Source organism: Saccharomyces paradoxus, chromosome III (genome assembly GCF_002079055.1).
Source record: "Saccharomyces paradoxus chromosome III, complete sequence".
Classification (NCBI taxonomy): Eukaryota; Fungi; Ascomycota; class Saccharomycetes; order Saccharomycetales; family Saccharomycetaceae; genus Saccharomyces; species Saccharomyces paradoxus.
In genome coordinates, this window is record NC_047489.1 from 6,436 (window position 1) to 34,273 (window position 27,838).

General features: G+C 38.8%; 2 protein-coding genes across 2 annotated transcripts; both read right to left on the bottom strand.

The window, feature by feature from the left end:
• Nucleotides 1-387: 387 nt before the first annotated feature.
• SPAR_C00010 (ARN family MFS transporter) lies at nucleotides 388-2,235 on the bottom strand (the record flags this gene model as incomplete). Its single annotated transcript, XM_033908998.1, has 1 exon — nucleotides 388-2,235. One exon carries the CDS (start codon nucleotides 2,233-2,235, stop codon nucleotides 388-390), a length of 1,848 nt encoding a protein of 615 aa, XP_033764889.1.
• A 21,658-nt stretch (nucleotides 2,236-23,893) lies between these two features.
• SPAR_C00030 (ARN family MFS transporter) lies at nucleotides 23,894-25,741 on the bottom strand (the record flags this gene model as incomplete). Its single annotated transcript, XM_033908999.1, has 1 exon — nucleotides 23,894-25,741. The coding sequence occupies one exon, from the start codon at nucleotides 25,739-25,741 to the stop codon at nucleotides 23,894-23,896; it is 1,848 nt and encodes a 615-aa protein (XP_033764890.1).
• Nucleotides 25,742-27,838: the final 2,097 nt, after the last annotated feature.

The window sequence follows — 27,838 nt, forward strand, 5'->3', positions numbered from 1 at the left end:
ATAGCACAATTGTTCGCCTACCATGATATACAGTGGCACACACCTTGAGAGATGCTACCTTATGACGCCTTTACTAGGAAACCAATGATCTTTTTCTTTCCTTTCTTTTCGACATTAACATAATTATCACCGTTCACCCAGAGAACGCATGTCTAATACTATTTATTGCAGAATAACACCTTCCACGCTTCCATTACTGACGTTACCTTTGGACTGACGCTTCCAAGAAGAAAAAAAAAAGACAAGCAGCTCTATACGCCATAAATTAAAATACATGCCTATCGAAGATGTTTATTTTATCGAGAAAAATAAAAATATATATGAGTCGTTTTCTTTCTGTTATTCATTTTCTTTTAATTTTTTTTTCTTTTTCCACCAGCTTGAGAATCAGCCCTCTACTTCCTTATTACTTCGACTACGTTTAAAAAGCGCTTTGATTTGAGAGAAAATGTTATCCTGATCAGGCAAGACAACCAAACCATCTTCAGTGAACTCTTCATGCGTAGCCTTGTCTATTAGTTCCGGGTCTCTCATGAATAATGTAAACACAAAGAACGGTACGGTGCATATCAAACCAACTGTCATCATTATACGTTGAACATATTTGTACGATTCACCCACAGCATTTCTTTCAGGTGAACCCCATGGATATTTTTTAATGAATGTATAAGGTGATGTATATGCAGCCTCCGCCAATGTATCGTTGCCAAGATGCTTGTAGAGTTGGTTAGGCATGGTTTGTGTCCATACAGCGCCCGAAACAGACGCACCGACAGCAGCACCAACTTTTGAAAAGGTATATTGGATCCCCGTTACTACAGCCATCCTATTATGCGTAGTCATGGCCTGCAGTATGACGATCACTGAATTGCTGCATAGGAGACCGCTCAAACCCATGATAATAGAAGCAGCGATAACACCTCCATGAGACCCAGTTCCACCTCTGTATTGGTAAAAGAGGCCCATGCATACCATCCATGCAGCACAACCTCCGATTACAGAAAGTTTCAGTTTCCTCGTCTTTGCCACTAACAAGCTGTAGAATGGAGACGCAGTTGCAGCTACAAAATCAGGCATATTTACTATCCGAGCTGCGGAAGTGGATGATTCTTTCATAGATACAAGCAAAACTGGATACAAATAGTCACATGAAATGAAAAAAGTGAAAAAGTTAAAGAAGGTAACGCCAAGGGGCGCCCAAATTCCTCGATCACTTAGTAATTTGAACGGCAGAAGAGGAGCTCTGGCAAACTTTGCTTCCCAAAATACAAAAATGACAAATAAACAGCCACCTACGACTAAGGTGCCAATTATTTTTGGATTCTGCCATTTTTGCGATACTTCATTGGCTAATGTCAACGGAACAAGTACGCACCCTAGGGACACAGTTATTAGTACTATGCCGACGACGTCTAGCTTCCAAAATAGAAACATCAAATTTCGAAATAATCCACTGATTTTTTCCTTTCTAGCCTGTTCTTTAAGAGACCTCAACTCAGGGGTTTTCGAAGATTTGTATGTCATATAAAGGATAAGAAACATAATTGGTAAAGCAGACAATGGGTAAATAAAAGCCCACATCGCAATATTCCAGGACCAATTTTTTTCAGGATTTGCAGCAGTGATGATACTACCTGAAATCCATGGTATTATAATGTACGGCCAATATGAGGTATACTGGTAAAACATTCTCCACTTCAAGGATGAGAAATCGGAAAGTATTAGGATCAGGAGCAAATTAACGCCGACGTATCCACAGTTATAAAAAACTGACCCTATTGCATACATGGTAAGAGAGGTCGCCTGTGATTGGATGATAGTTCCCATTATATGAAAAATAGTTGCAATGGAAAAGAGCTTTAGTCTTCCGAAGTAGTCAGAGAGTCTAGAGAATACAACTTGGGATCCGACACTTACAACAGCATTAACAACTTGGACAGTTGAAAGTAAGGAGTGTTCTGAATATGAGTTCGTGGCATAGCCCGTATAGGTTGATCGAAGTGTGTAGTCTAAACTAAGGCCTATTCCACATAAAAAAGAGGTAATTATCAGTAGAATTTTATATTTCAAGGAATCAAACTGAGCAGATATTATTTCGTTTTCTTTGAGCTTAAAGAAGGTGGAAGTTATAGAGTATGTGTCATCATTTGTATGCTTTTCTCGCTCAGTAACCTCATAGAACTGCCTAGTTTCACATTTTTTATCATTAGATGAGCTGATAACACCAGAACTCATTGTGATATTTTATTTATTTAATTGATGTTTTTTATTTTTTTTATGTAAAAAAATTCAAATTCTACGGCCACTATGTTCACTTCAAAAGACGATTTTTATATTGTTCCTCATTGATTCTACATATCATTTTTATTCTTTTACTGTCACATTTTCACCGCCATCTTTTACTCTTTATTTTTTTTTTTGTTGCTTCATAACTATGAGGGTATAAATTTAGTATTTTCGAGAGAAAAAAAAAAGGAAGAACCTACATCGTGACACTCCTCCCCTGGTATCTGTCCACCTGGTAACTTTAACTTTAAATTATCGTACATTTATCATCTTAACCTCCGAAAATTTCCCCTGAATCGGCTTATCCAAGACAAAGTGTGACAGAAAATAGTGGACCGCTGAAACCTTTTTTTGGGATTCAAAAAGTATAGAAATGTAGAAGTGCTTATTATGTCCATTGTTTTTTTTGGCATTTCATGCGCACAGATTGTATTTGCGTCTGTCATGTTGAATGTGATAACCCAAAAGCATGATATGGGTAATGTTTCAGTACTGTTTCAGAATTGTTTCAGTAATGTTTTAGACAAGGAAAACATAGAGCAGCAAACCTCCGATCCGACAGTACTTAAGAAACCATAGTTTCTGTGTACAAGAGTAGTACCTATGTAATTCTTACATTTTACATAACATATAGAAAGGTCCAATAAACTTACAACATTATGACATATAAGCTAGATCGTAATTCACTACGTCAACAGGTTATGAGCCCTGAGAGCAATGCTTCAGAGACCATAATTAATCTATCTAATCCCAACAATTATAAACAGTGGCTGTACGGTATCGAGACCGCTGCTGAATATGCTAACGAATATATGAACGAATTCGTTCATACCGGAGATATCCAATCAATGAAAAGGGATTACAATCTCAGCGCGAATGATGAAAGCTTTGTCAAAACCGTATTTAACAGTTTCCTGGTAAAGCTCTACAAGAAAACTATCGTGGGTGAAGCTGCATGTGAAATGAACTGGATATGTGATGATTCACTTGGAAGGGTCTCTGCTTATGATATTTTCTCGCACTTCGAAGAAAACTATAATGAAGTCACTATTGGATCCAGGCTTACTCTTATAGAGGACTTACCAAATATATCCTCCAAGCCTGTAGATGAAATCGCTTCCTTTTTTGAAAACCCTATTCACAATGCTTGAAGACAATAGCGAAGAACAGGACAAAAAGAAAAGACGCGATACCAATATCGCGTTGCTATTAATGACCTTCTTACCCGAGTTAAAGGAATCATTCCACGAGAAATTCGGTGACTCTAAAGCTCTTCAGCTGTCACAAGTCATTAGATTCTGTAAATTAAAGGCGTCATCGAATTCATTATCTTCAGTCTCAGATGCATTGGTTGCACAAGACAGAAGAAGCTATCAAAAGAAAGGAAATAAGGGATGTATGATTTGTGGGGCTGATCATCGCTTAAGCAACTGTTCTCTGCTTAAAAGAAGAATACCAGAAGCCAGAATCTTTAAATTATATCCTAATGACAAGACGAATAGATCTTCATCTGCTAGTGTTGCGATTCCTGACTATGAAACGCAAGGCCAAACAGCAGGACAGATAACACCAAAGTCCTGGCTCTGTATGTTATCTTCGACCGTCCCAGCTACCAAATCCTCAGATTGGATTTTTGACACAGGATGTACTTCACACATGTGCCACGACCGTTCTATGTTCTCATCATTTACTAGATCCTCTAAGAAAGACTTTGTCAGAGGAGTCGGCGGTTCCATACCCATCATGGGCTCCGGGACTGTAAACATCGGCACTGTTCAATTAAATGACGTATCCTACGTCCCTGATTTACCAGTCAACCTAATATCCATTTGGAAACTATGTGCTAAATCCAACTCTTCTGTTACGTTCACAAAAGAGGGTGTCACTGTGAAATCACCTGATGACGTGATTTCTACGGCTGGGAAGTTAAACAATTATCTGTACATTTTCGATGATCTTACGCCCGTAACTACCTTCTCTTCGCAAAATTACTTCTGCTCTAAAACATTGGATTCATCTAAAATGATAACTTCCGCAGCGTTTCATACCGTTGCAGATAAAATGTTGTCGCAACACATTTCTCCCACTGCTCTCCCGGTAAAATGGCATGCTCGTATGGGCCATCCCGGAGCAGATATTTACAATTCCTTGGCTAGAACTCTGCGTTTTCCAAAATTTTAAGACGGCTGAATACACTATTTGTCCTACCTGCTCACTAGCAAAAGGAATCATCAAAAAGGGTAAAGTCTCGCTCAAAAAATATACCCAACCTCTTCAAATGGTACAGGCTGATCTCTGTGGTGGGTTTCGCTACCAAGAGTTTCAGTCAAATAAATATTTTCTTACTATCCGTGATGCCTATAGTCGCTACTACTCTGTAATACATTTAAAATCCAAAGCAGACGCTCCGATAAAATTCATGGAATGGATCAACGAAACCGAACAATACTTTAGCTCCCGGGGTGGATTCAAAGTCGGATCTGTTCGTACAGACAATGGTACAGAATTCGTAAATAAAAATCTTCATGCGTTTTTTAAATCTAAAGGAATAGAGCATCAGTTAACTATTCCATATCATAGTTATCAAAATGGTGCTGTTGAACGTGCACATCGTACCATCGAAGAACGCACTCGTTGTCTCCTTATCGGGGGCGTGTTCCTCCGTCCTTGTGGTCTGAAGCTGTTTCTTGCGCAGTCTATTTAATCAATAGGTCCCCTGTAGTGTCCAAAAATAACAGTATCCCATACTGCCGGTGGTTCAACATCCCCGCAAAAGATTTCGGTATCGCACATCTTCGAATTTTTGGATGTACAGCATACGCAACCTTACAACCTAGTCTTCGAGACGGCAAACTTGCCCCAACTGTCATATCTGGTGTTTATGGTTGGCTATGACTCTAACCATCGAGGATACAGGATTTATCATCCCGAAACTGGCCGCATCTTTGTGAGCAGTCAAGTTCGATTTGACGAACACATGTTTCCTCTTGCTGATACAGAGGCAGTTCACGTCTCTCACGACTTTGCCACTTCCGCTATTGGGGGGGTGTCCAAATATCCTGAAACAGGGTCAACCGTCTCTGCTCCAAAGAACGACGGATCTGACTTGGCAAATTTGCCAATAACTGTTCCCAAAAATGTAAATCAACCAGCACATAAACCTAATACCAGTAACATCTCTTCCTCTGATGATGATGAGGATATTTCAATGGAAATCGAAATGGAAAAACCTATCCCTGAGTGTAACCAAGACAACTTACCAAACTCCGGATGTCCACCAACAAGGATACAACATTCTAACTTTGAATCCTTACCAACCGTGTCTACCGAAGACGAAACTAATTCTTCTATGGAGAAAACTCCTGAAAGAGTTCCAGCGGCACTAACTTATCGAGAAATTCCAAAATCATCCGATTCAGAATATATTCCGACATGCCGAAATAGAACTAGACGTGTTAAAAGAACTAATAAGAAACCAACGCGATCCCGCGAAATAGAAATATATGATATATCACGTCCAAACGTAATATCGAGTGACAACTTACCTGAAGTTAGAAGTGCCAAGCAAAGAAAGACGGTGTCCAATACAAATGATACTGTAGCAAGGACAAATAGACTTCCAACCGTGCTACGAACTCTAGACTCAAACAACATTGACACGCTGCATGTTGCCAGTACTGGTGAAGAAGTGTCCATCGAAAGACTTTCAAGCATGGCTCTTCAGGAAGCGAAGAACAATTCCGCCAGAACTAATCAAGCTAATTCTCTTACTGATTGGTTTCCAGTAGGCGCAATGCCGATACCTGACCAGAGGTATCTATCCGTTCACGATGGAACATATATCAGCGACTCACAAGATGTGGGTGATACTGACCTCACTCCTGCTGTAACCAGGCTAGTTACTGAAGAGAATTCAATCGAATCTCCTCCATCGTTGGATTCATCGCCTCCAAATACCTCATTTAACGCGGCTCTAACTGCTATTATCCATAGCACAAAAAAAAGGAAACCCGAAAACCTATGCCCAAGCAATGGGAAGGCCTGACTTTCAAGAATGGCACAACGCATGCCTCAAGGAACTTTCCGCGTTCAAAGATCACAATACGTACAAATTGGTGTCTCTTCCAAAGCAAAGAAGAGCTCTTGGATCGCGCTGGGTATTCACAATAAAAGACTCCGGGACGTACAAAGCTCGCCTTGTCGCCCAAGGACATACTCAAAAGGCTGGTATTGACTATCAAGAAACTTTTGCACCAGTCATTCGATATGACTCTGTTAGATTATTTCTGGCCCTTGCTAGCTGCCTCAAACTAATAGTATATCAGATGGACGTTGACACCGCGTTTCTAAACTCAAAAATGAATGAGCCGGTATACGTAAAACAACCACCCGGATTTATTAATGAAAGTAATCCCGACTATGTATGGAACTATACGGCGGTATGTATGGACTCAAGCAAGCCCCATTACTATGGAACGAACATATCAACAATACTCTTCAAAAGATTGGTTTTCGTCGACATGAAGGCGAACATGGCTTATACTTTCGTTCCACATCTGATGGTCCCATCTACATTGCCCTATACGTAGACGACTTACTTGTTGCTGCTCCCTCTCCGAAAATATATGACAGGGTTAAGCAGAAACTAACGAAGTTATACTCAATGAAGGATCTAGGTAAAGTTGACAAATTCCTCGGTCTTAACATTAATCAATTTTCAAATGGAGACATCACTCTCTCACTTCAAGACTATATTGCTAAAGCTGCATCTGAAAGCGAAATAAACATATGTAAGCCTACACAGACTCCGCTCTGTGACTCAAAGCCTCTTTTCGAAACAACTTCCCCGCACCTAAAGGACATCACTCCTTATCAGAGCATAGTTGGACAGCTTCTCTTTTGTGCAAATACTGGTCGTCCTGACATATCTTATCCGGTCTCACTACTCTCCAGGTTTCTTCGCGAACCTCGCGCAATCCATTTGGAGTCTGCTCGACGAGTTCTACGGTACCTATATACCACCAGAAGTATGTGTCTCAAGTATCGTTTCTGGATCTCTGTTGGCACTAACTGTATATTGTGATGCATCTCATGGAGCAATTCACGATCTCCCACACTCTACTGGGGGTACGTGACTCTACTTGCTGGTGCTCCAGTTACGTGGTCATCAAAGAAACTCAAGGGTGTGATTCCTGTATCATCTACTGAGGCAGAATACATTACTGCAAGTGAAACTGTCATGGAGATAGAATGGATTCAAAACTTGTTTGAACACTTAGGCCAGCCACTTATCTCATCAACATTATACGTAGATAATGAACCTGCTATAAAAACTATCTAAACATCCTGTATTTCACACGAGAACAAAACACATTGCCTTGAGATATCACAAGCTAAGAAGTGCAGTGGCAGCAGGCATAATTACCATAGAGCATGTTATTACAAAGAGACAAGTTGCTGACATATTTACAAAAATCCTTCCAGCAGAATCATTCAAAGCACATAGGGCTGTCATGGTGAGGGAACCAGAAACTGCAAAATAACCACTCTCATGCGTATTCAGTTATGGGGGGATGTTGAATGTGATAACCCAAAAGCATGATATGGGTAATGTTTCAGTACTGTTTCAGAATTGTTTCAGTAATGTTTTAGACAAGGAAAACATAGAGCAGCAAACCTCCGATCCGACAGTACTTAAGAAACCATAGTTTCTGTGTACAAGAGTAGTACCTATGTAATTCTTACATTTACATAACATATAGAAAGGTCCAATAAACTTACAACATTATGACATATAAGCTAGATCGTAATTCACTACGTCAACACTATCAACCTCTCCACTATACCTTCCACATCCCCAAACAACACCACCTCCGACTATCACTACCACATACCTAAATCTACCATACTCACCTTTTATTTATTTAACGATATCGCATATGCACACGGACGCTATAGAACACATCACCCCAACTTACCCCGCCATAATACTCTACACCAAGGCCATCTCTCACTCGATCACTACCATATACATCACCACATCACCATACACGGCACTTGCCTCAGCGGTTTATACCCTGTGCCATTTACCCATAACACCCACGATTATCCACATTTTAATATCTATAACTGATCACACAACCTCAATTATCATATAAATACTCTTAACTTCATGCTTTATAACGTTTTTATACAAATATCCACTACCCATTTTATATGTACTAATATAAATACCACCAAATAATCACAACTAAAATCACCTAAAACATAAAAATATACTATTTATCAATAAGAAGGTATAAACACACTATATATTAACATAAGCGAAATATCATAAACATAAGACGTGTCCTAATATCGTTATATGTTGACGTAGTGAATTACGATCTAGCTTATATGTCATAATGTTGTAAGTTTATTGGACATTTCTATATGTTATGTAAATGTAAGAATTACATAGGTACTACTCTTCTACACAGAAACTATGGTTTCTTAAGTACTGTCGGATCAGAGGTTTGTTGCTCTATGTTTTCCTTGTCTAAAACATTACTGAAACAATTCTGAAACAGTACTGAAACATTACCCATATCATGCTTTTGGGTTATCACATTCAACAATACTCCACATTTTCATCTTATACCACCTCTTGTAATACACATGTACATATAATATACTACTTTAAATGTCTTGTAATTATGTGGCACACGCATACGGATCTGGTGTAATATTCGACCCTCAAATAATACGCATCGAGGCTCATATCATGCAAAGTTACCCTGGCGGCTATGTCACAGCACCACAGGCATCACTTACCGCAGCGCTTCTTGTCCTTCTTCATTTACCCATAATACTCATTCAGACTCATATCATACTATTACGAATTCATTATACACCCTCAAAAAACCATATCCCCGTATGTAGGAAATAGACAATCCGCCAGCCTGATAATATACGCACCCTCTTGCTTTGATACTATGTACGCCGACTTTATACATATGCGACGCTAAATACAACCAATAGCATTTAAGCGGACTACATAATGTGAGCAGTTCACCTTATGCTTCATTTTTTTTGTGGGGAGTTCAACATTGTTTACCTATCTCCATGGATGTCTTCTCAATCACATTTTTTATATTTTTTCGCAAATTTTTTACATTGCACATATATTCTTCAGTTGTGAAATAAACGATAATGTTTGCACTTGAACTCTATTGCCACAATTTGAGAACCAAGTCACTCCATCCGTGACGTATACTAAAGTACCCGGACCCTGTTTCGTCGAATTCAAAACCACTCTTTGAAGAAACAAGGTCTCTTCACCACTTCTTTTACGTATACAAGTGCCTGTCAAAGAATTGTGATGCGACCTTACTTTTCTTTTTTACTATTGGCGAATATGATATATATTGTACCCAATTTCCTTATTCTCAAGGTTCTTTTGAGAGAGTTAGCCCAAGCTGTTTGAAGTGTACCAACGAATCCCAGGTTAACTTTACCTTGGACGTCTACCGCGATGCATTCGGTGTGGCATAAAACTTTTCTCTCCACGAGCAGGAGAGGATTGTTTTACCTTATTTGGTAATCCCCCAGCCACACGTTTATTTGGAAGAAACTTAGCATTATTGTTCCAGCATCATGCACCGGAACAGTAATATGCCATTACTAATGGTATTCTCATAGACATTAAATGATTCAATACTTCTTCGGTAGCTAAGTCAATGCCTCTTTGTATATTGTATGCTATATGTATAAAGTGATCCCGTAATCAGACTACCCAGCAATTAGTAGTGCATTTTAGAGCTAAATATATATTTCTTCTGTGATACTTTAACTTGAGAATCCTTAATAAGGAGTATCAATGGTCCAGAAGATGTTTGATAGAAAAATAAAAACTTTTAAAAACATATACTGTCATTAGGAGCACATAGGTTCACCATAATTATACAACGTTATATGGGTATTGAAATTACAAAACCTCTCATTCCATAATTCTTAAGTTATGGAGCAATGTTAACGTAGTGACCAAGACGTAAAAGTTTATTTCATTCTTTTCTTAATGTTTAAGAAACTTCTATTTACACCACAAACATAAAAAGGATACAATAGGTAATGAGAAGTATTTTCGGTATACGGCATATATCAGGTTCGATATTGTGAATGGCTTGAATCTGAATAATTCAAAACATATACTATCAAGCAATATTATACTTGTTGTTTCATCAAGAGGGGATTCTACTTTTATTTGCTTTGAGGCCCAGTATCTTAACTTCACTTATGTTATACTGTCTCTTAGTTGATAAACTGAATATTATATTTGTTATCTCGTTTCCAGATCAGCAGCTATATTGATCTTGCTTGCATTCAGTGCGTGCGAGGCACTGTCTTTAACACTCATGCTCCTTGTTCACCATAGGCTGTTATCCGTTTGTTCTTACTGAGGGAACTGCAATTGATCATTTATGAAACCTTTTAGTGAAATATTAGACACTATTAAAAATTACTTATAGGCATGATACGTCAATTACCATTCTTGGTTCCCGCAATTTTGAATCTGTTATGTAGTCTGATATTTCGGGTTAGCGTTGTATACTTCTCTTGAGTAATGCATTATCCGCAGCGCCACTCCTACCATATTCATGTGTGAGTATATTTTGCATCTTTTACATATAATATAACGGCCTCGAGGCTATTAGAGAGAACACAAGGTTTCGAGGGTTAACTTCATCATCGGAATTAAGATCGCATACACTAATTAACCCTCAGTGTCGGAGGCGCACGATTCATGGGCTGGGACGGTCCTAACCAAAGTCCTGCTGGAATATTGGTGAAATGCCTCGAAGGATTAGTAAGGTCAACATCAGGGAAGGAACTATTATTGACCGAAGTGGCGGCTAGGTTAAAGAATCTAGCAGTCGATGCAACAAGGGTTATCAAGAACATTCGATTGGGTGCGTTAGATAAGTTGAATACAATAGCAATTTTAGAAGTTTGCTGCAAGTTTGGTGGGATAGTTTATGCCTATAATATACAAGTGCCAACTCAATGTTCAGTTAGTAGATTTACCGCTTGAATATGTGTGCGCCCGTAGACCGTGGGGACGATTGTTTACTCCGAGACAAAATGCGATCTCAATGCAGGCACGAAAAACAGTTTTATATGCGCATGCCACCTAAATCTTTTTTGCGGTGCCTCAGATCTCTCGCATGATAAAAGCATAATATCATTGCCCCACACAGTCGAGTGGCATTGGAAAAGCCATTGCTCTTTCATAACTTATTATATTACTATCCTTCTACGGCTCTATTCGGGGCATATTTGAAGATTATCTCGGTTTAAACCAAATGTAGAAATGGCGCTGTAAGTACATATTTTGCTGACTTTTGTTTTCAAAATCAACATTGCATATTACATTCACACTACACAATATATCACTCAGTCGCAGCAACAACACGACCATATCAGAACACATAGCACAATTGTTCGCCTACCATGATATACAGTGGCACACACCTTGAGAGATGCTACCTTATGACGCCTTTACTAGGAAACCAATGATCTTTTTCTTTCCTTTCTTTTCGACATTAACATAATTATCACCGTTCACCCAGAGAACGCATGTCTAATACTATTTATTGCAGAATAACACCTTCCACGCTTCCATTACTGACGTTACCTTTGGACTGACGCTTCCAAGAAGAAAAAAAAAAGACAAGCAGCTCTATACGCCATAAATTAAAATACATGCCTATCGAAGATGTTTATTTTATCGAGAAAAATAAAAATATATATGAGTCGTTTTCTTTCTGTTATTCATTTTCTTTTAATTTTTTTTTCTTTTTCCACCAGCTTGAGAATCAGCCCTCTACTTCCTTATTACTTCGACTACGTTTAAAAAGCGCTTTGATTTGAGAGAAAATGTTATCCTGATCAGGCAAGACAACCAAACCATCTTCAGTGAACTCTTCATGCGTAGCCTTGTCTATTAGTTCCGGGTCTCTCATGAATAATGTAAACACAAAGAACGGTACGGTGCATATCAAACCAACTGTCATCATTATACGTTGAACATATTTGTACGATTCACCCACAGCATTTCTTTCAGGTGAACCCCATGGATATTTTTTAATGAATGTATAAGGTGATGTATATGCAGCCTCCGCCAATGTATCGTTGCCAAGATGCTTGTAGAGTTGGTTAGGCATGGTTTGTGTCCATACAGCGCCCGAAACAGACGCACCGACAGCAGCACCAACTTTTGAAAAGGTATATTGGATCCCCGTTACTACAGCCATCCTATTATGCGTAGTCATGGCCTGCAGTATGACGATCACTGAATTGCTGCATAGGAGACCGCTCAAACCCATGATAATAGAAGCAGCGATAACACCTCCATGAGACCCAGTTCCACCTCTGTATTGGTAAAAGAGGCCCATGCATACCATCCATGCAGCACAACCTCCGATTACAGAAAGTTTCAGTTTCCTCGTCTTTGCCACTAACAAGCTGTAGAATGGAGACGCAGTTTGCAGCTACAAAATCAGGCATATTTACTATCCGAGCTGCGGAAGTGGATGATTCTTTCATAGATACAAGCAAAACTGGATACAAATAGTCACATGAAATGAAAAAAGTGAAAAAGTTAAAGAAGGTAACGCCAAGGGGCGCCCAAATTCCTCGATCACTTAGTAATTTGAACGGCAGAAGAGGAGCTCTGGCAAACTTTGCTTCCCAAAATACAAAAATGACAAATAAACAGCCACCTACGACTAAGGTGCCAATTATTTTTGGATTCTGCCATTTTTGCGATACTTCATTGGCTAATGTCAACGGAACAAGTACGCACCCTAGGGACACAGTTATTAGTACTATGCCGACGACGTCTAGCTTCCAAAATAGAAACATCAAATTTCGAAATAATCCACTGATTTTTTCCTTTCTAGCCTGTTCTTTAAGAGACCTCAACTCAGGGGTTTTCGAAGATTTGTATGTCATATAAAGGATAAGAAACATAATTGGTAAAGCAGACAATGGGTAAATAAAAGCCCACATCGCAATATTCCAGGACCAATTTTTTTCAGGATTTGCAGCAGTGATGATACTACCTGAAATCCATGGTATTATAATGTACGGCCAATATGAGGTATACTGGTAAAACATTCTCCACTTCAAGGATGAGAAATCGGAAAGTATTAGGATCAGGAGCAAATTAACGCCGACGTATCCACAGTTATAAAAAACTGACCCTATTGCATACATGGTAAGAGAGGTCGCCTGTGATTGGATGATAGTTCCCATTATATGAAAAATAGTTGCAATGGAAAAGAGCTTTAGTCTTCCGAAGTAGTCAGAGAGTCTAGAGAATACAACTTGGGATCCGACACTTACAACAGCATTAACAACTTGGACAGTTGAAAGTAAGGAGTGTTCTGAATATGAGTTCGTGGCATAGCCCGTATAGGTTGATCGAAGTGTGTAGTCTAAACTAAGGCCTATTCCACATAAAAAAGAGGTAATTATCAGTAGAATTTTATATTTCAAGGAATCAAACTGAGCAGATATTATTTCGTTTTCTTTGAGCTTAAAGAAGGTGGAAGTTATAGAGTATGTGTCATCATTTGTATGCTTTTCTCGCTCAGTAACCTCATAGAACTGCCTAGTTTCACATTTTTTATCATTAGATGAGCTGATAACACCAGAACTCATTGTGATATTTTATTTATTTAATTGATGTTTTTTATTTTTTTTATGTAAAAAAATTCAAATTCTACGGCCACTATGTTCACTTCAAAAGACGATTTTTATATTGTTCCTCATTGATTCTACATATCATTTTTATTCTTTTACTGTCACATTTTCACCGCCATCTTTTACTCTTTATTTTTTTTTTTGTTGCTTCATAACTATGAGGGTATAAATTTAGTATTTTCGAGAGAAAAAAAAAAGGAAGAACCTACATCGTGACACTCCTCCCCTGGTATCTGTCCACCTGGTAACTTTAACTTTAAATTATCGTACATTTATCATCTTAACCTCCGAAAATTTCCCCTGAATCGGCTTATCCAAGACAAAGTGTGACAGAAAATAGTGGACCGCTGAAACCTTTTTTTGGGATTCAAAAAGTATAGAAATGTAGAAGTGCTTATTATGTCCATTGTTTTTTTTGGCATTTCATGCGCACAGATTGTATTTGCGTCTGTCATGTTGAATGTGATAACCCAAAAGCATGATATGGGTAATGTTTCAGTACTGTTTCAGAATTGTTTCAGTAATGTTTTAGACAAGGAAAACATAGAGCAGCAAACCTCCGATCCGACAGTACTTAAGAAACCATAGTTTCTGTGTACAAGAGTAGTACCTATGTAATTCTTACATTTACATAACATATAGAAAGGTCCAATAAACTTACAACATTATGACATATAAGCTAGATCGTAATTCACTACGTCAACAGGTTATGAGCCCTGAGAGCAATGCTTCAGAGACCATAATTAATCTATCTAATCCCAACAATTATAAACAGTGGCTGTACGGTATCGAGACCGCTGCTGAATATGCTAACGAATATATGAACGAATTCGTTCATACCGGAGATATCCAATCAATGAAAAGGGATTACAATCTCAGCGCGAATGATGAAAGCTTTGTCAAAACCGTATTTAACAGTTTCCTGGTAAAGCTCTACAAGAAAACTATCGTGGGTGAAGCTGCATGTGAAATGAACTGGATATGTGATGATTCACTTGGAAGGGTCTCTGCTTATGATATTTTCTCGCACTTCGAAGAAAACTATAATGAAGTCACTATTGGATCCAGGCTTACTCTTATAGAGGACTTACCAAATATATCCTCCAAGCCTGTAGATGAAATCGCTTCCTTTTTGAAAACCCTATTCACAATGCTTGAAGACAATAGCGAAGAACAGGACAAAAAGAAAAGACGCGATACCAATATCGCGTTGCTATTAATGACCTTCTTACCCGAGTTAAAGGAATCATTCCACGAGAAATTCGGTGACTCTAAAGCTCTTCAGCTGTCACAAGTCATTAGATTCTGTAAATTAAAGGCGTCATCGAATTCATTATCTTCAGTCTCAGATGCATTGGTTGCACAAGACAGAAGAAGCTATCAAAAGAAAGGAAATAAGGGATGTATGATTTGTGGGGCTGATCATCGCTTAAGCAACTGTTCTCTGCTTAAAAGAAGAATACCAGAAGCCAGAATCTTTAAATTATATCCTAATGACAAGACGAATAGATCTTCATCTGCTAGTGTTGCGATTCCTGACTATGAAACGCAAGGCCAAACAGCAGGACAGATAACACCAAAGTCCTGGCTCTGTATGTTATCTTCGACCGTCCCAGCTACCAAATCCTCAGATTGGATTTTTGACACAGGATGTACTTCACACATGTGCCACGACCGTTCTATGTTCTCATCATTTACTAGATCCTCTAAGAAAGACTTTGTCAGAGGAGTCGGCGGTTCCATACCCATCATGGGCTCCGGGACTGTAAACATCGGCACTGTTCAATTAAATGACGTATCCTACGTCCCTGATTTACCAGTCAACCTAATATCCATTTGGAAACTATGTGCTAAATCCAACTCTTCTGTTACGTTCACAAAAGAGGGTGTCACTGTGAAATCACCTGATGACGTGATTTCTACGGCTGGGAAGTTAAACAATTATCTGTACATTTTCGATGATCTTACGCCCGTAACTACCTTCTCTTCGCAAAATTACTTCTGCTCTAAAACATTGGATTCATCTAAAATGATAACTTCCGCAGCGTTTCATACCGTTGCAGATAAAATGTTGTCGCAACACATTTCTCCCACTGCTCTCCCGGTAAAATGGCATGCTCGTATGGGCCATCCCGGAGCAGATATTTACAATTCCTTGGCTAGAACTCTGCGTTTTTCCAAAATTTAAGACGGCTGAATACACTATTTGTCCTACCTGCTCACTAGCAAAAGGAATCATCAAAAAGGGTAAAGTCTCGCTCAAAAAATATACCCAACCTCTTCAAATGGTACAGGCTGATCTCTGTGGTGGGTTTCGCTACCAAGAGTTTCAGTCAAATAAATATTTTCTTACTATCCGTGATGCCTATAGTCGCTACTACTCTGTAATACATTTAAAATCCAAAGCAGACGCTCCGATAAAATTCATGGAATGGATCAACGAAACCGAACAATACTTTAGCTCCCGGGGTGGATTCAAAGTCGGATCTGTTCGTACAGACAATGGTACAGAATTCGTAAATAAAAATCTTCATGCGTTTTTTAAATCTAAAGGAATAGAGCATCAGTTAACTATTCCATATCATAGTTATCAAAATGGTGCTGTTGAACGTGCACATCGTACCATCGAAGAACGCACTCGTTGTCTCCTTATCGGGGGGCGTGTTCCTCCGTCCTTGTGGTCTGAAGCTGTTTCTTGCGCAGTCTATTTAATCAATAGGTCCCCTGTAGTGTCCAAAAATAACAGTATCCCATACTGCCGGTGGTTCAACATCCCCGCAAAAGATTTCGGTATCGCACATCTTCGAATTTTTGGATGTACAGCATACGCAACCTTACAACCTAGTCTTCGAGACGGCAAACTTGCCCCAACTGTCATATCTGGTGTTATGGTTGGCTATGACTCTAACCATCGAGGATACAGGATTTATCATCCCGAAACTGGCCGCATCTTTGTGAGCAGTCAAGTTCGATTTGACGAACACATGTTTCCTCTTGCTGATACAGAGGCAGTTCACGTCTCTCACGACTTTGCCACTTCCGCTATTGGGGGGGTGTCCAAATATCCTGAAACAGGGTCAACCGTCTCTGCTCCAAAGAACGACGGATCTGACTTGGCAAATTTGCCAATAACTGTTCCCAAAAATGTAAATCAACCAGCACATAAACCTAATACCAGTAACATCTCTTCCTCTGATGATGATGAGGATATTTCAATGGAAATCGAAATGGAAAAACCTATCCCTGAGTGTAACCAAGACAACTTACCAAACTCCGGATGTCCACCAACAAGGATACAACATTCTAACTTTGAATCCTTACCAACCGTGTCTACCGAAGACGAAACTAATTCTTCTATGGAGAAAACTCCTGAAAGAGTTCCAGCGGCACTAACTTATCGAGAAATTCCAAAATCATCCGATTCAGAATATATTCCGACATGCCGAAATAGAACTAGACGTGTTAAAAGAACTAATAAGAAACCAACGCGATCCCGCGAAATAGAAATATATGATATATCACGTCCAAACGTAATATCGAGTGACAACTTACCTGAAGTTAGAAGTGCCAAGCAAAGAAAGACGGTGTCCAATACAAATGATACTGTAGCAAGGACAAATAGACTTCCAACCGTGCTACGAACTCTAGACTCAAACAACATTGACACGCTGCATGTTGCCAGTACTGGTGAAGAAGTGTCCATCGAAAGACTTTCAAGCATGGCTCTTCAGGAAGCGAAGAACAATTCCGCCAGAACTAATCAAGCTAATTCTCTTACTGATTGGTTTCCAGTAGGCGCAATGCCGATACCTGACCAGAGGTATCTATCCGTTCACGATGGAACATATATCAGCGACTCACAAGATGTGGGTGATACTGACCTCACTCCTGCTGTAACCAGGCTAGTTACTGAAGAGAATTCAATCGAATCTCCTCCATCGTTGGATTCATCGCCTCCAAATACCTCATTTAACGCGGCTCTAACTGCTATTATCCATAGCACAAAAAAAAAGGAAACCCGAAAACCTATGCCCAAGCAATGGGAAGGCCTGACTTTCAAGAATGGCACAACGCATGCCTCAAGGAACTTTCCGCGTTCAAAGATCACAATACGTACAAATTGGTGTCTCTTCCAAAGCAAAGAAGAGCTCTTGGATCGCGCTGGGTATTCACAATAAAAGACTCCGGGACGTACAAAGCTCGCCTTGTCGCCCAAGGACATACTCAAAAGGCTGGTATTGACTATCAAGAAACTTTTGCACCAGTCATTCGATATGACTCTGTTAGATTATTTCTGGCCCTTGCTAGCTGCCTCAAACTAATAGTATATCAGATGGACGTTGACACCGCGTTTCTAAACTCAAAAATGAATGAGCCGGTATACGTAAAACAACCACCCGGATTTATTAATGAAAGTAATCCCGACTATGTATGGGAACTATACGGCGGTATGTATGGACTCAAGCAAGCCCCATTACTATGGAACGAACATATCAACAATACTCTTCAAAAGATTGGTTTTCGTCGACATGAAGGCGAACATGGCTTATACTTTCGTTCCACATCTGATGGTCCCATCTACATTGCCCTATACGTAGACGACTTACTTGTTGCTGCTCCCTCTCCGAAAATATATGACAGGGTTAAGCAGAAACTAACGAAGTTATACTCAATGAAGGATCTAGGTAAAGTTGACAAATTCCTCGGTCTTAACATTAATCAATTTTCAAATGGAGACATCACTCTCTCACTTCAAGACTATATTGCTAAAGCTGCATCTGAAAGCGAAATAAACATATGTAAGCCTACACAGACTCCGCTCTGTGACTCAAAGCCTCTTTTCGAAACAACTTCCCCGCACCTAAAGGACATCACTCCTTATCAGAGCATAGTTGGACAGCTTCTCTTTTGTGCAAATACTGGTCGTCCTGACATATCTTATCCGGTCTCACTACTCTCCAGGTTTCTTCGCGAACCTCGCGCAATCCATTTGGAGTCTGCTCGACGAGTTCTACGGTACCTATATACCACCAGAAGTATGTGTCTCAAGTATCGTTCTGGATCTCTGTTGGCACTAACTGTATATTGTGATGCATCTCATGGAGCAATTCACGATCTCCCACACTCTACTGGGGGTACGTGACTCTACTTGCTGGTGCTCCAGTTACGTGGTCATCAAAGAAACTCAAGGGTGTGATTCCTGTATCATCTACTGAGGCAGAATACATTACTGCAAGTGAAACTGTCATGGAGATAGAATGGATTCAAAACTTGTTTGAACACTTAGGCCAGCCACTTATCTCATCAACATTATACGTAGATAATGAACCTGCTATAAAACTATCTAAACATCCTGTATTTCACACGAGAACAAAACACATTGCCTTGAGATATCACAAGCTAAGAAGTGCAGTGGCAGCAGGCATAATTACCATAGAGCATGTTATTACAAAGAGACAAGTTGCTGACATATTTACAAAAATCCTTCCAGCAGAATCATTCAAAGCACATAGGGCTGTCATGGTGAGGGAACCAGAAACTGCAAAATAACCACTCTCATGCGTATTCAGTTATGGGGGGATGTTGAATGTGATAACCCAAAAGCATGATATGGGTAATGTTTCAGTACTGTTTCAGAATTGTTTCAGTAATGTTTTAGACAAGGAAAACATAGAGCAGCAAACCTCCGATCCGACAGTACTTAAGAAACCATAGTTTCTGTGTACAAGAGTAGTACCTATGTAATTCTTACATTTACATAACATATAGAAAGGTCCAATAAACTTACAACATTATGACATATAAGCTAGATCGTAATTCACTACGTCAACACTATCAACCTCTCCACTATACCTTCCACATCCCCAAACAACACCACCTCCGACTATCACTACCACATACCTAAATCTACCATACTCACCTTTTATTTATTTAACGATATCGCATATGCACACGGACGCTATAGAACACATCACCCCAACTTACCCCGCCATAATACTCTACACCAAGGCCATCTCTCACTCGATCACTACCATATACATCACCACATCACCATACACGGCACTTGCCTCAGCGGTTTATACCCTGTGCCATTTACCCATAACACCCACGATTATCCACATTTTAATATCTATAACTGATCACACAACCTCAATTATCATATAAATACTCTTAACTTCATGCTTTATAACGTTTTTATACAAATATCCACTACCCATTTTATATGTACTAATATAAATACCACCAAATAATCACAACTAAAATCACCTAAACATAAAAATATACTATTTATCAATAAGAAGGTATAAACACACTATATATTAACATAAGCGAAATATCATAAACATAAGACGTGTCCTAATATCGTTATATGTTGACGTAGTGAATTACGATCTAGCTTATATGTCATAATGTTGTAAGTTTATTGGACATTTCTATATGTTATGTAAATGTAAGAATTACATAGGTACTACTCTTCTACACAGAAACTATGGTTTCTTAAGTACTGTCGGATCAGAGGTTTGTTGCTCTATGTTTTCCTTGTCTAAAACATTACTGAAACAATTCTGAAACAGTACTGAAACATTACCCATATCATGCTTTTGGGTTATCACATTCAACAATACTCCACATTTTCATCTTATACCACCTCTTGTAATACACATGTACATATAATATACTACTTTAAATGTCTTGTAATTATGTGGCACACGCATACGGATCTGGTGTAATATTCGACCCTCAAATAATACGCATCGAGGCTCATATCATGCAAAGTTACCCTGGCGGCTATGTCACAGCACCACAGGCATCACTTACCGCAGCGCTTCTTGTCCTTCTTCATTTACCCATAATACTCATTCAGACTCATATCATACTATTACGAATTCATTATACACCCTCAAAAAACCATATCCCCGTATGTAGGAAATAGACAATCCGCCAGCCTGATAATATACGCACCCTCTTGCTTTGATACTATGTACGCCGACTTTATACATATGCGACGCTAAATACAACCAATAGCATTTAAGCGGACTACATAATGTGAGCAGTTCACCTTATGCTTCATTTTTTTTGTGGGGAGTTCAACATTGTTTACCTATCTCCATGGATGTCTTCTCAATCACATTTTTTATATTTTTTCGCAAATTTTTTACATTGCACATATATTCTTCAGTTGTGAAATAAACGATAATGTTTGCACTTGAACTCTATTGCCACAATTTGAGAACCAAGTCACTCCATCCGTGACGTATACTAAAGTACCCGGACCCTGTTTCGTCGAATTCAAAACCACTCTTTGAAGAAACAAGGTCTCTTCACCACTTCTTTTACGTATACAAGTGCCTGTCAAAGAATTGTGATGCGACCTTACTTTTCTTTTTTACTATTGGCGAATATGATATATATTGTACCCAATTTCCTTATTCTCAAGGTTCTTTGAGAGAGTTAGCCCAAGCTGTTTTGAAGTGTACCAACGAATCCCAGGTTAACTTTACCTTGGACGTCTACCGCGATGCATTCGGTGTGGCATAAAACTTTTCTCTCCACGAGCAGGAGAGGATTGTTTTACCTTATTTGGTAATCCCCCAGCCACACGTTTATTTGGAAGAAACTTAGCATTATTGTTCCAGCATCATGCACCGGAACAGTAATATGCCATTACTAATGGTATTCTCATAGACATTAAATGATTCAATACTTCTTCGGTAGCTAAGTCAATGCCTCTTTGTATATTGTATGCTATATGTATAAAGTGATCCCGTAATCAGACTACCCAGCAATTAGTAGTGCATTTTAGAGCTAAATATATATTTCTTCTGTGATACTTTAACTTGAGAATCCTTAATAAGGAGTATCAATGGTCCAGAAGATGTTTGATAGAAAAATAAAAACTTTTAAAAACATATACTGTCATTAGGAGCACATAGGTTCACCATAATTATACAACGTTATATGGGTATTGAAATTACAAAACCTCTCATTCCATAATTCTTAAGTTATGGAGCAATGTTAACGTAGTGACCAAGACGTAAAAGTTTATTTCATTCTTTTCTTAATGTTTAAGAAACTTCTATTTACACCACAAACATAAAAAGGATACAATAGGTAATGAGAAGTATTTTCGGTATACGGCATATATCAGGTTCGATATTGTGAATGGCTTGAATCTGAATAATTCAAAACATATACTATCAAGCAATATTATACTTGTTGTTTCATCAAGAGGGGATTCTACTTTTATTTGCTTTGAGGCCCAGTATCTTAACTTCACTTATGTTATACTGTCTCTTAGTTGATAAACTGAATATTATATTTGTTATCTCGTTTCCAGATCAGCAGCTATATTGATCTTGCTTGCATTCAGTGCGTGCGAGGCACTGTCTTTAACACTCATGCTCCTTGTTCACCATAGGCTGTTATCCGTTTGTTCTTACTGAGGGAACTGCAATTGATCATTTATGAAACCTTTTAGTGAAATATTAGACACTATTAAAAATTACTTATAGGCATGATACGTCAATTACCATTCTTGGTTCCCGCAATTTTGAATCTGTTTATGTAGTCTGATATTTCGGGTTAGCGTTGTATACTTCTCTTGAGTAATGCATTATCCGCAGCGCCACTCCTACCATATTCATGTGTGAGTATATTTTGCATCTTTTACATATAATATAACGGCCTCGAGGCTATTAGAGAGAACACAAGGTTTCGAGGGTTAACTTCATCATCGGAATTAAGATCGCATACACTAATTAACCCTCAGTGTCGGAGGCGCACGATTCATGGGCTGGGACGGTCCTAACCAAAGTCCTGCTGGAATATTGGTGAAATGCCTCGAAGGATTAGTAAGGTCAACATCAGGGAAGGAACTATTATTGACCGAAGTGGCGGCTAGGTTAAAGAATCTAGCAGTCGATGCAACAAGGGTTATCAAGAACATTCGATTGGGTGCGTTAGATAAGTTGAATACAATAGCAATTTTAGAAGTTTGCTGCAAGTTTGGTGGGATAGTTTATGCCTATAATATACAAGTGCCAACTCAATGTTCAGTTAGTAGATTTACCGCTTGAATATGTGTGCGCCCGTAGACCGTGGGGACGATTGTTTACTCCGAGACAAAATGCGATCTCAATGCAGGCACGAAAAACAGTTTTATATGCGCATGCCACCTAAATCTTTTTTGCGGTGCCTCAGATCTCTCGCATGATAAAAGCATAATATCATTGCCCCACACAGTCGAGTGGCATTGGAAAAGCCATTGCTCTTTCATAACTTATTATATTACTATCCTTCTACGGCTCTATTCGGGGCATATTTGAAGATTATCTCGGTTTAAACCAAATGTAGAAATGGCGCTGTAAGTACATATTTTGCTGACTTTTGTTTTCAAAATCAACATTGCATATTACATTCACACTACACAATATATCACTCAGTCGCAGCAACAACACGACCATATCAGAACACATAGCACAATTGTTCGCCTACCATGATATACAGTGGCACACACCTTGAGAGATGCTACCTTATGACGCCTTTACTAGGAAACCAATGATCTTTTTCTTTCCTTTCTTTTCGACATTAACATAATTATCACCGTTCACCCAGAGAACGCATGTCTAATACTATTTATTGCAGAATAACACCTTCCACGCTTCCATTACTGACGTTACCTTTGGACTGACGCTTCCAAGAAGAAAAAAAAAAGACAAGCAGCTCTATACGCCATAAATTAAAATACATGCCTATCGAAGATGTTTATTTTATCGAGAAAAATAAAAATATATATGAGTCGTTTTCTTTCTGTTATTCATTTTCTTTTAATTTTTTTTTTCTTTTTCCACCAGCTTGAGAATCAGCCCTCTACTTCCTTATTACTTCGACTACGTTTAAAAAGCGCTTTGATTTGAGAGAAAATGTTATCCTGATCAGGCAAGACAACCAAACCATCTTCAGTGAACTCTTCATGCGTAGCCTTGTCTATTAGTTCCGGGTCTCTCATGAATAATGTAAACACAAAGAACGGTACGGTGCATATCAAACCAACTGTCATCATTATACGTTGAACATATTTGTACGATTCACCCACAGCATTTCTTTCAGGTGAACCCCATGGATATTTTTTAATGAATGTATAAGGTGATGTATATGCAGCCTCCGCCAATGTATCGTTGCCAAGATGCTTGTAGAGTTGGTTAGGCATGGTTTGTGTCCATACAGCGCCCGAAACAGACGCACCGACAGCAGCACCAACTTTTGAAAAGGTATATTGGATCCCCGTTACTACAGCCATCCTATTATGCGTAGTCATGGCCTGCAGTATGACGATCACTGAATTGCTGCATAGGAGACCGCTCAAACCCATGATAATAGAAGCAGCGATAACACCTCCATGAGACCCAGTTCCACCTCTGTATTGGTAAAAGAGGCCCATGCATACCATCCATGCAGCACAACCTCCGATTACAGAAAGTTTCAGTTTCCTCGTCTTTGCCACTAACAAGCTGTAGAATGGAGACGCAGTTGCAGCTACAAAATCAGGCATATTTACTATCCGAGCTGCGGAAGTGGATGATTCTTTCATAGATACAAGCAAAACTGGATACAAATAGTCACATGAAATGAAAAAAGTGAAAAAGTTAAAGAAGGTAACGCCAAGGGGCGCCCAAATTCCTCGATCACTTAGTAATTTGAACGGCAGAAGAGGAGCTCTGGCAAACTTTGCTTCCCAAAATACAAAAATGACAAATAAACAGCCACCTACGACTAAGGTGCCAATTATTTTTGGATTCTGCCATTTTTGCGATACTTCATTGGCTAATGTCAACGGAACAAGTACGCACCCTAGGGACACAGTTATTAGTACTATGCCGACGACGTCTAGCTTCCAAAATAGAAACATCAAATTTCGAAATAATCCACTGATTTTTTCCTTTCTAGCCTGTTCTTTAAGAGACCTCAACTCAGGGGTTTTCGAAGATTTGTATGTCATATAAAGGATAAGAAACATAATTGGTAAAGCAGACAATGGGTAAATAAAAGCCCACATCGCAATATTCCAGGACCAATTTTTTTCAGGATTTGCAGCAGTGATGATACTACCTGAAATCCATGGTATTATAATGTACGGCCAATATGAGGTATACTGGTAAAACATTCTCCACTTCAAGGATGAGAAATCGGAAAGTATTAGGATCAGGAGCAAATTAACGCCGACGTATCCACAGTTATAAAAAACTGACCCTATTGCATACATGGTAAGAGAGGTCGCCTGTGATTGGATGATAGTTCCCATTATATGAAAAATAGTTGCAATGGAAAAGAGCTTTAGTCTTCCGAAGTAGTCAGAGAGTCTAGAGAATACAACTTGGGATCCGACACTTACAACAGCATTAACAACTTGGACAGTTGAAAGTAAGGAGTGTTCTGAATATGAGTTCGTGGCATAGCCCGTATAGGTTGATCGAAGTGTGTAGTCTAAACTAAGGCCTATTCCACATAAAAAAGAGGTAATTATCAGTAGAATTTTATATTTCAAGGAATCAAACTGAGCAGATATTATTTCGTTTTCTTTGAGCTTAAAGAAGGTGGAAGTTATAGAGTATGTGTCATCATTTGTATGCTTTTCTCGCTCAGTAACCTCATAGAACTGCCTAGTTTCACATTTTTTATCATTAGATGAGCTGATAACACCAGAACTCATTGTGATATTTTATTTATTTAATTGATGTTTTTTATTTTTTTTATGTAAAAAAATTCAAATTCTACGGCCACTATGTTCACTTCAAAAGACGATTTTTATATTGTTCCTCATTGATTCTACATATCATTTTTATTCTTTTACTGTCACATTTTCACCGCCATCTTTTACTCTTTATTTTTTTTTTTTGTTGCTTCATAACTATGAGGGTATAAATTTAGTATTTTCGAGAGAAAAAAAAAAGGAAGAACCTACATCGTGACACTCCTCCCCTGGTATCTGTCCACCTGGTAACTTTAACTTTAAATTATCGTACATTTATCATCTTAACCTCCGAAAATTTCCCCTGAATCGGCTTATCCAAGACAAAGTGTGACAGAAAATAGTGGACCGCTGAAACCTTTTTTTGGGATTCAAAAAGTATAGAAATGTAGAAGTGCTTATTATGTCCATTGTTTTTTTTTGGCATTTCATGCGCACAGATTGTATTTGCGTCTGTCATGTTGAATGTGATAACCCAAAAGCATGATATGGGTAATGTTTCAGTACTGTTTCAGAATTGTTTCAGTAATGTTTTAGACAAGGAAAACATAGAGCAGCAAACCTCCGATCCGACAGTACTTAAGAAACCATAGTTTCTGTGTACAAGAGTAGTACCTATGTAATTCTTACATTTACATAACATATAGAAAGGTCCAATAAACTTACAACATTATGACATATAAGCTAGATCGTAATTCACTACGTCAACAGGTTATGAGCCCTGAGAGCAATGCTTCAGAGACCATAATTAATCTATCTAATCCCAACAATTATAAACAGTGGCTGTACGGTATCGAGACCGCTGCTGAATATGCTAACGAATATATGAACGAATTCGTTCATACCGGAGATATCCAATCAATGAAAAGGGATTACAATCTCAGCGCGAATGATGAAAGCTTTGTCAAAACCGTATTTAACAGTTTCCTGGTAAAGCTCTACAAGAAAACTATCGTGGGTGAAGCTGCATGTGAAATGAACTGGATATGTGATGATTCACTTGGAAGGGTCTCTGCTTATGATATTTTCTCGCACTTCGAAGAAAACTATAATGAAGTCACTATTGGATCCAGGCTTACTCTTATAGAGGACTTACCAAATATATCCTCCAAGCCTGTAGATGAAATCGCTTCCTTTTTGAAAACCCTATTCACAATGCTTGAAGACAATAGCGAAGAACAGGACAAAAAGAAAAGACGCGATACCAATATCGCGTTGCTATTAATGACCTTCTTACCCGAGTTAAAGGAATCATTCCACGAGAAATTCGGTGACTCTAAAGCTCTTCAGCTGTCACAAGTCATTAGATTCTGTAAATTAAAGGCGTCATCGAATTCATTATCTTCAGTCTCAGATGCATTGGTTGCACAAGACAGAAGAAGCTATCAAAAGAAAGGAAATAAGGGATGTATGATTTGTGGGGCTGATCATCGCTTAAGCAACTGTTCTCTGCTTAAAAGAAGAATACCAGAAGCCAGAATCTTTAAATTATATCCTAATGACAAGACGAATAGATCTTCATCTGCTAGTGTTGCGATTCCTGACTATGAAACGCAAGGCCAAACAGCAGGACAGATAACACCAAAGTCCTGGCTCTGTATGTTATCTTCGACCGTCCCAGCTACCAAATCCTCAGATTGGATTTTTGACACAGGATGTACTTCACACATGTGCCACGACCGTTCTATGTTCTCATCATTTACTAGATCCTCTAAGAAAGACTTTGTCAGAGGAGTCGGCGGTTCCATACCCATCATGGGCTCCGGGACTGTAAACATCGGCACTGTTCAATTAAATGACGTATCCTACGTCCCTGATTTACCAGTCAACCTAATATCCATTTGGAAACTATGTGCTAAATCCAACTCTTCTGTTACGTTCACAAAAGAGGGTGTCACTGTGAAATCACCTGATGACGTGATTTCTACGGCTGGGAAGTTAAACAATTATCTGTACATTTTCGATGATCTTACGCCCGTAACTACCTTCTCTTCGCAAAATTACTTCTGCTCTAAAACATTGGATTCATCTAAAATGATAACTTCCGCAGCGTTTCAT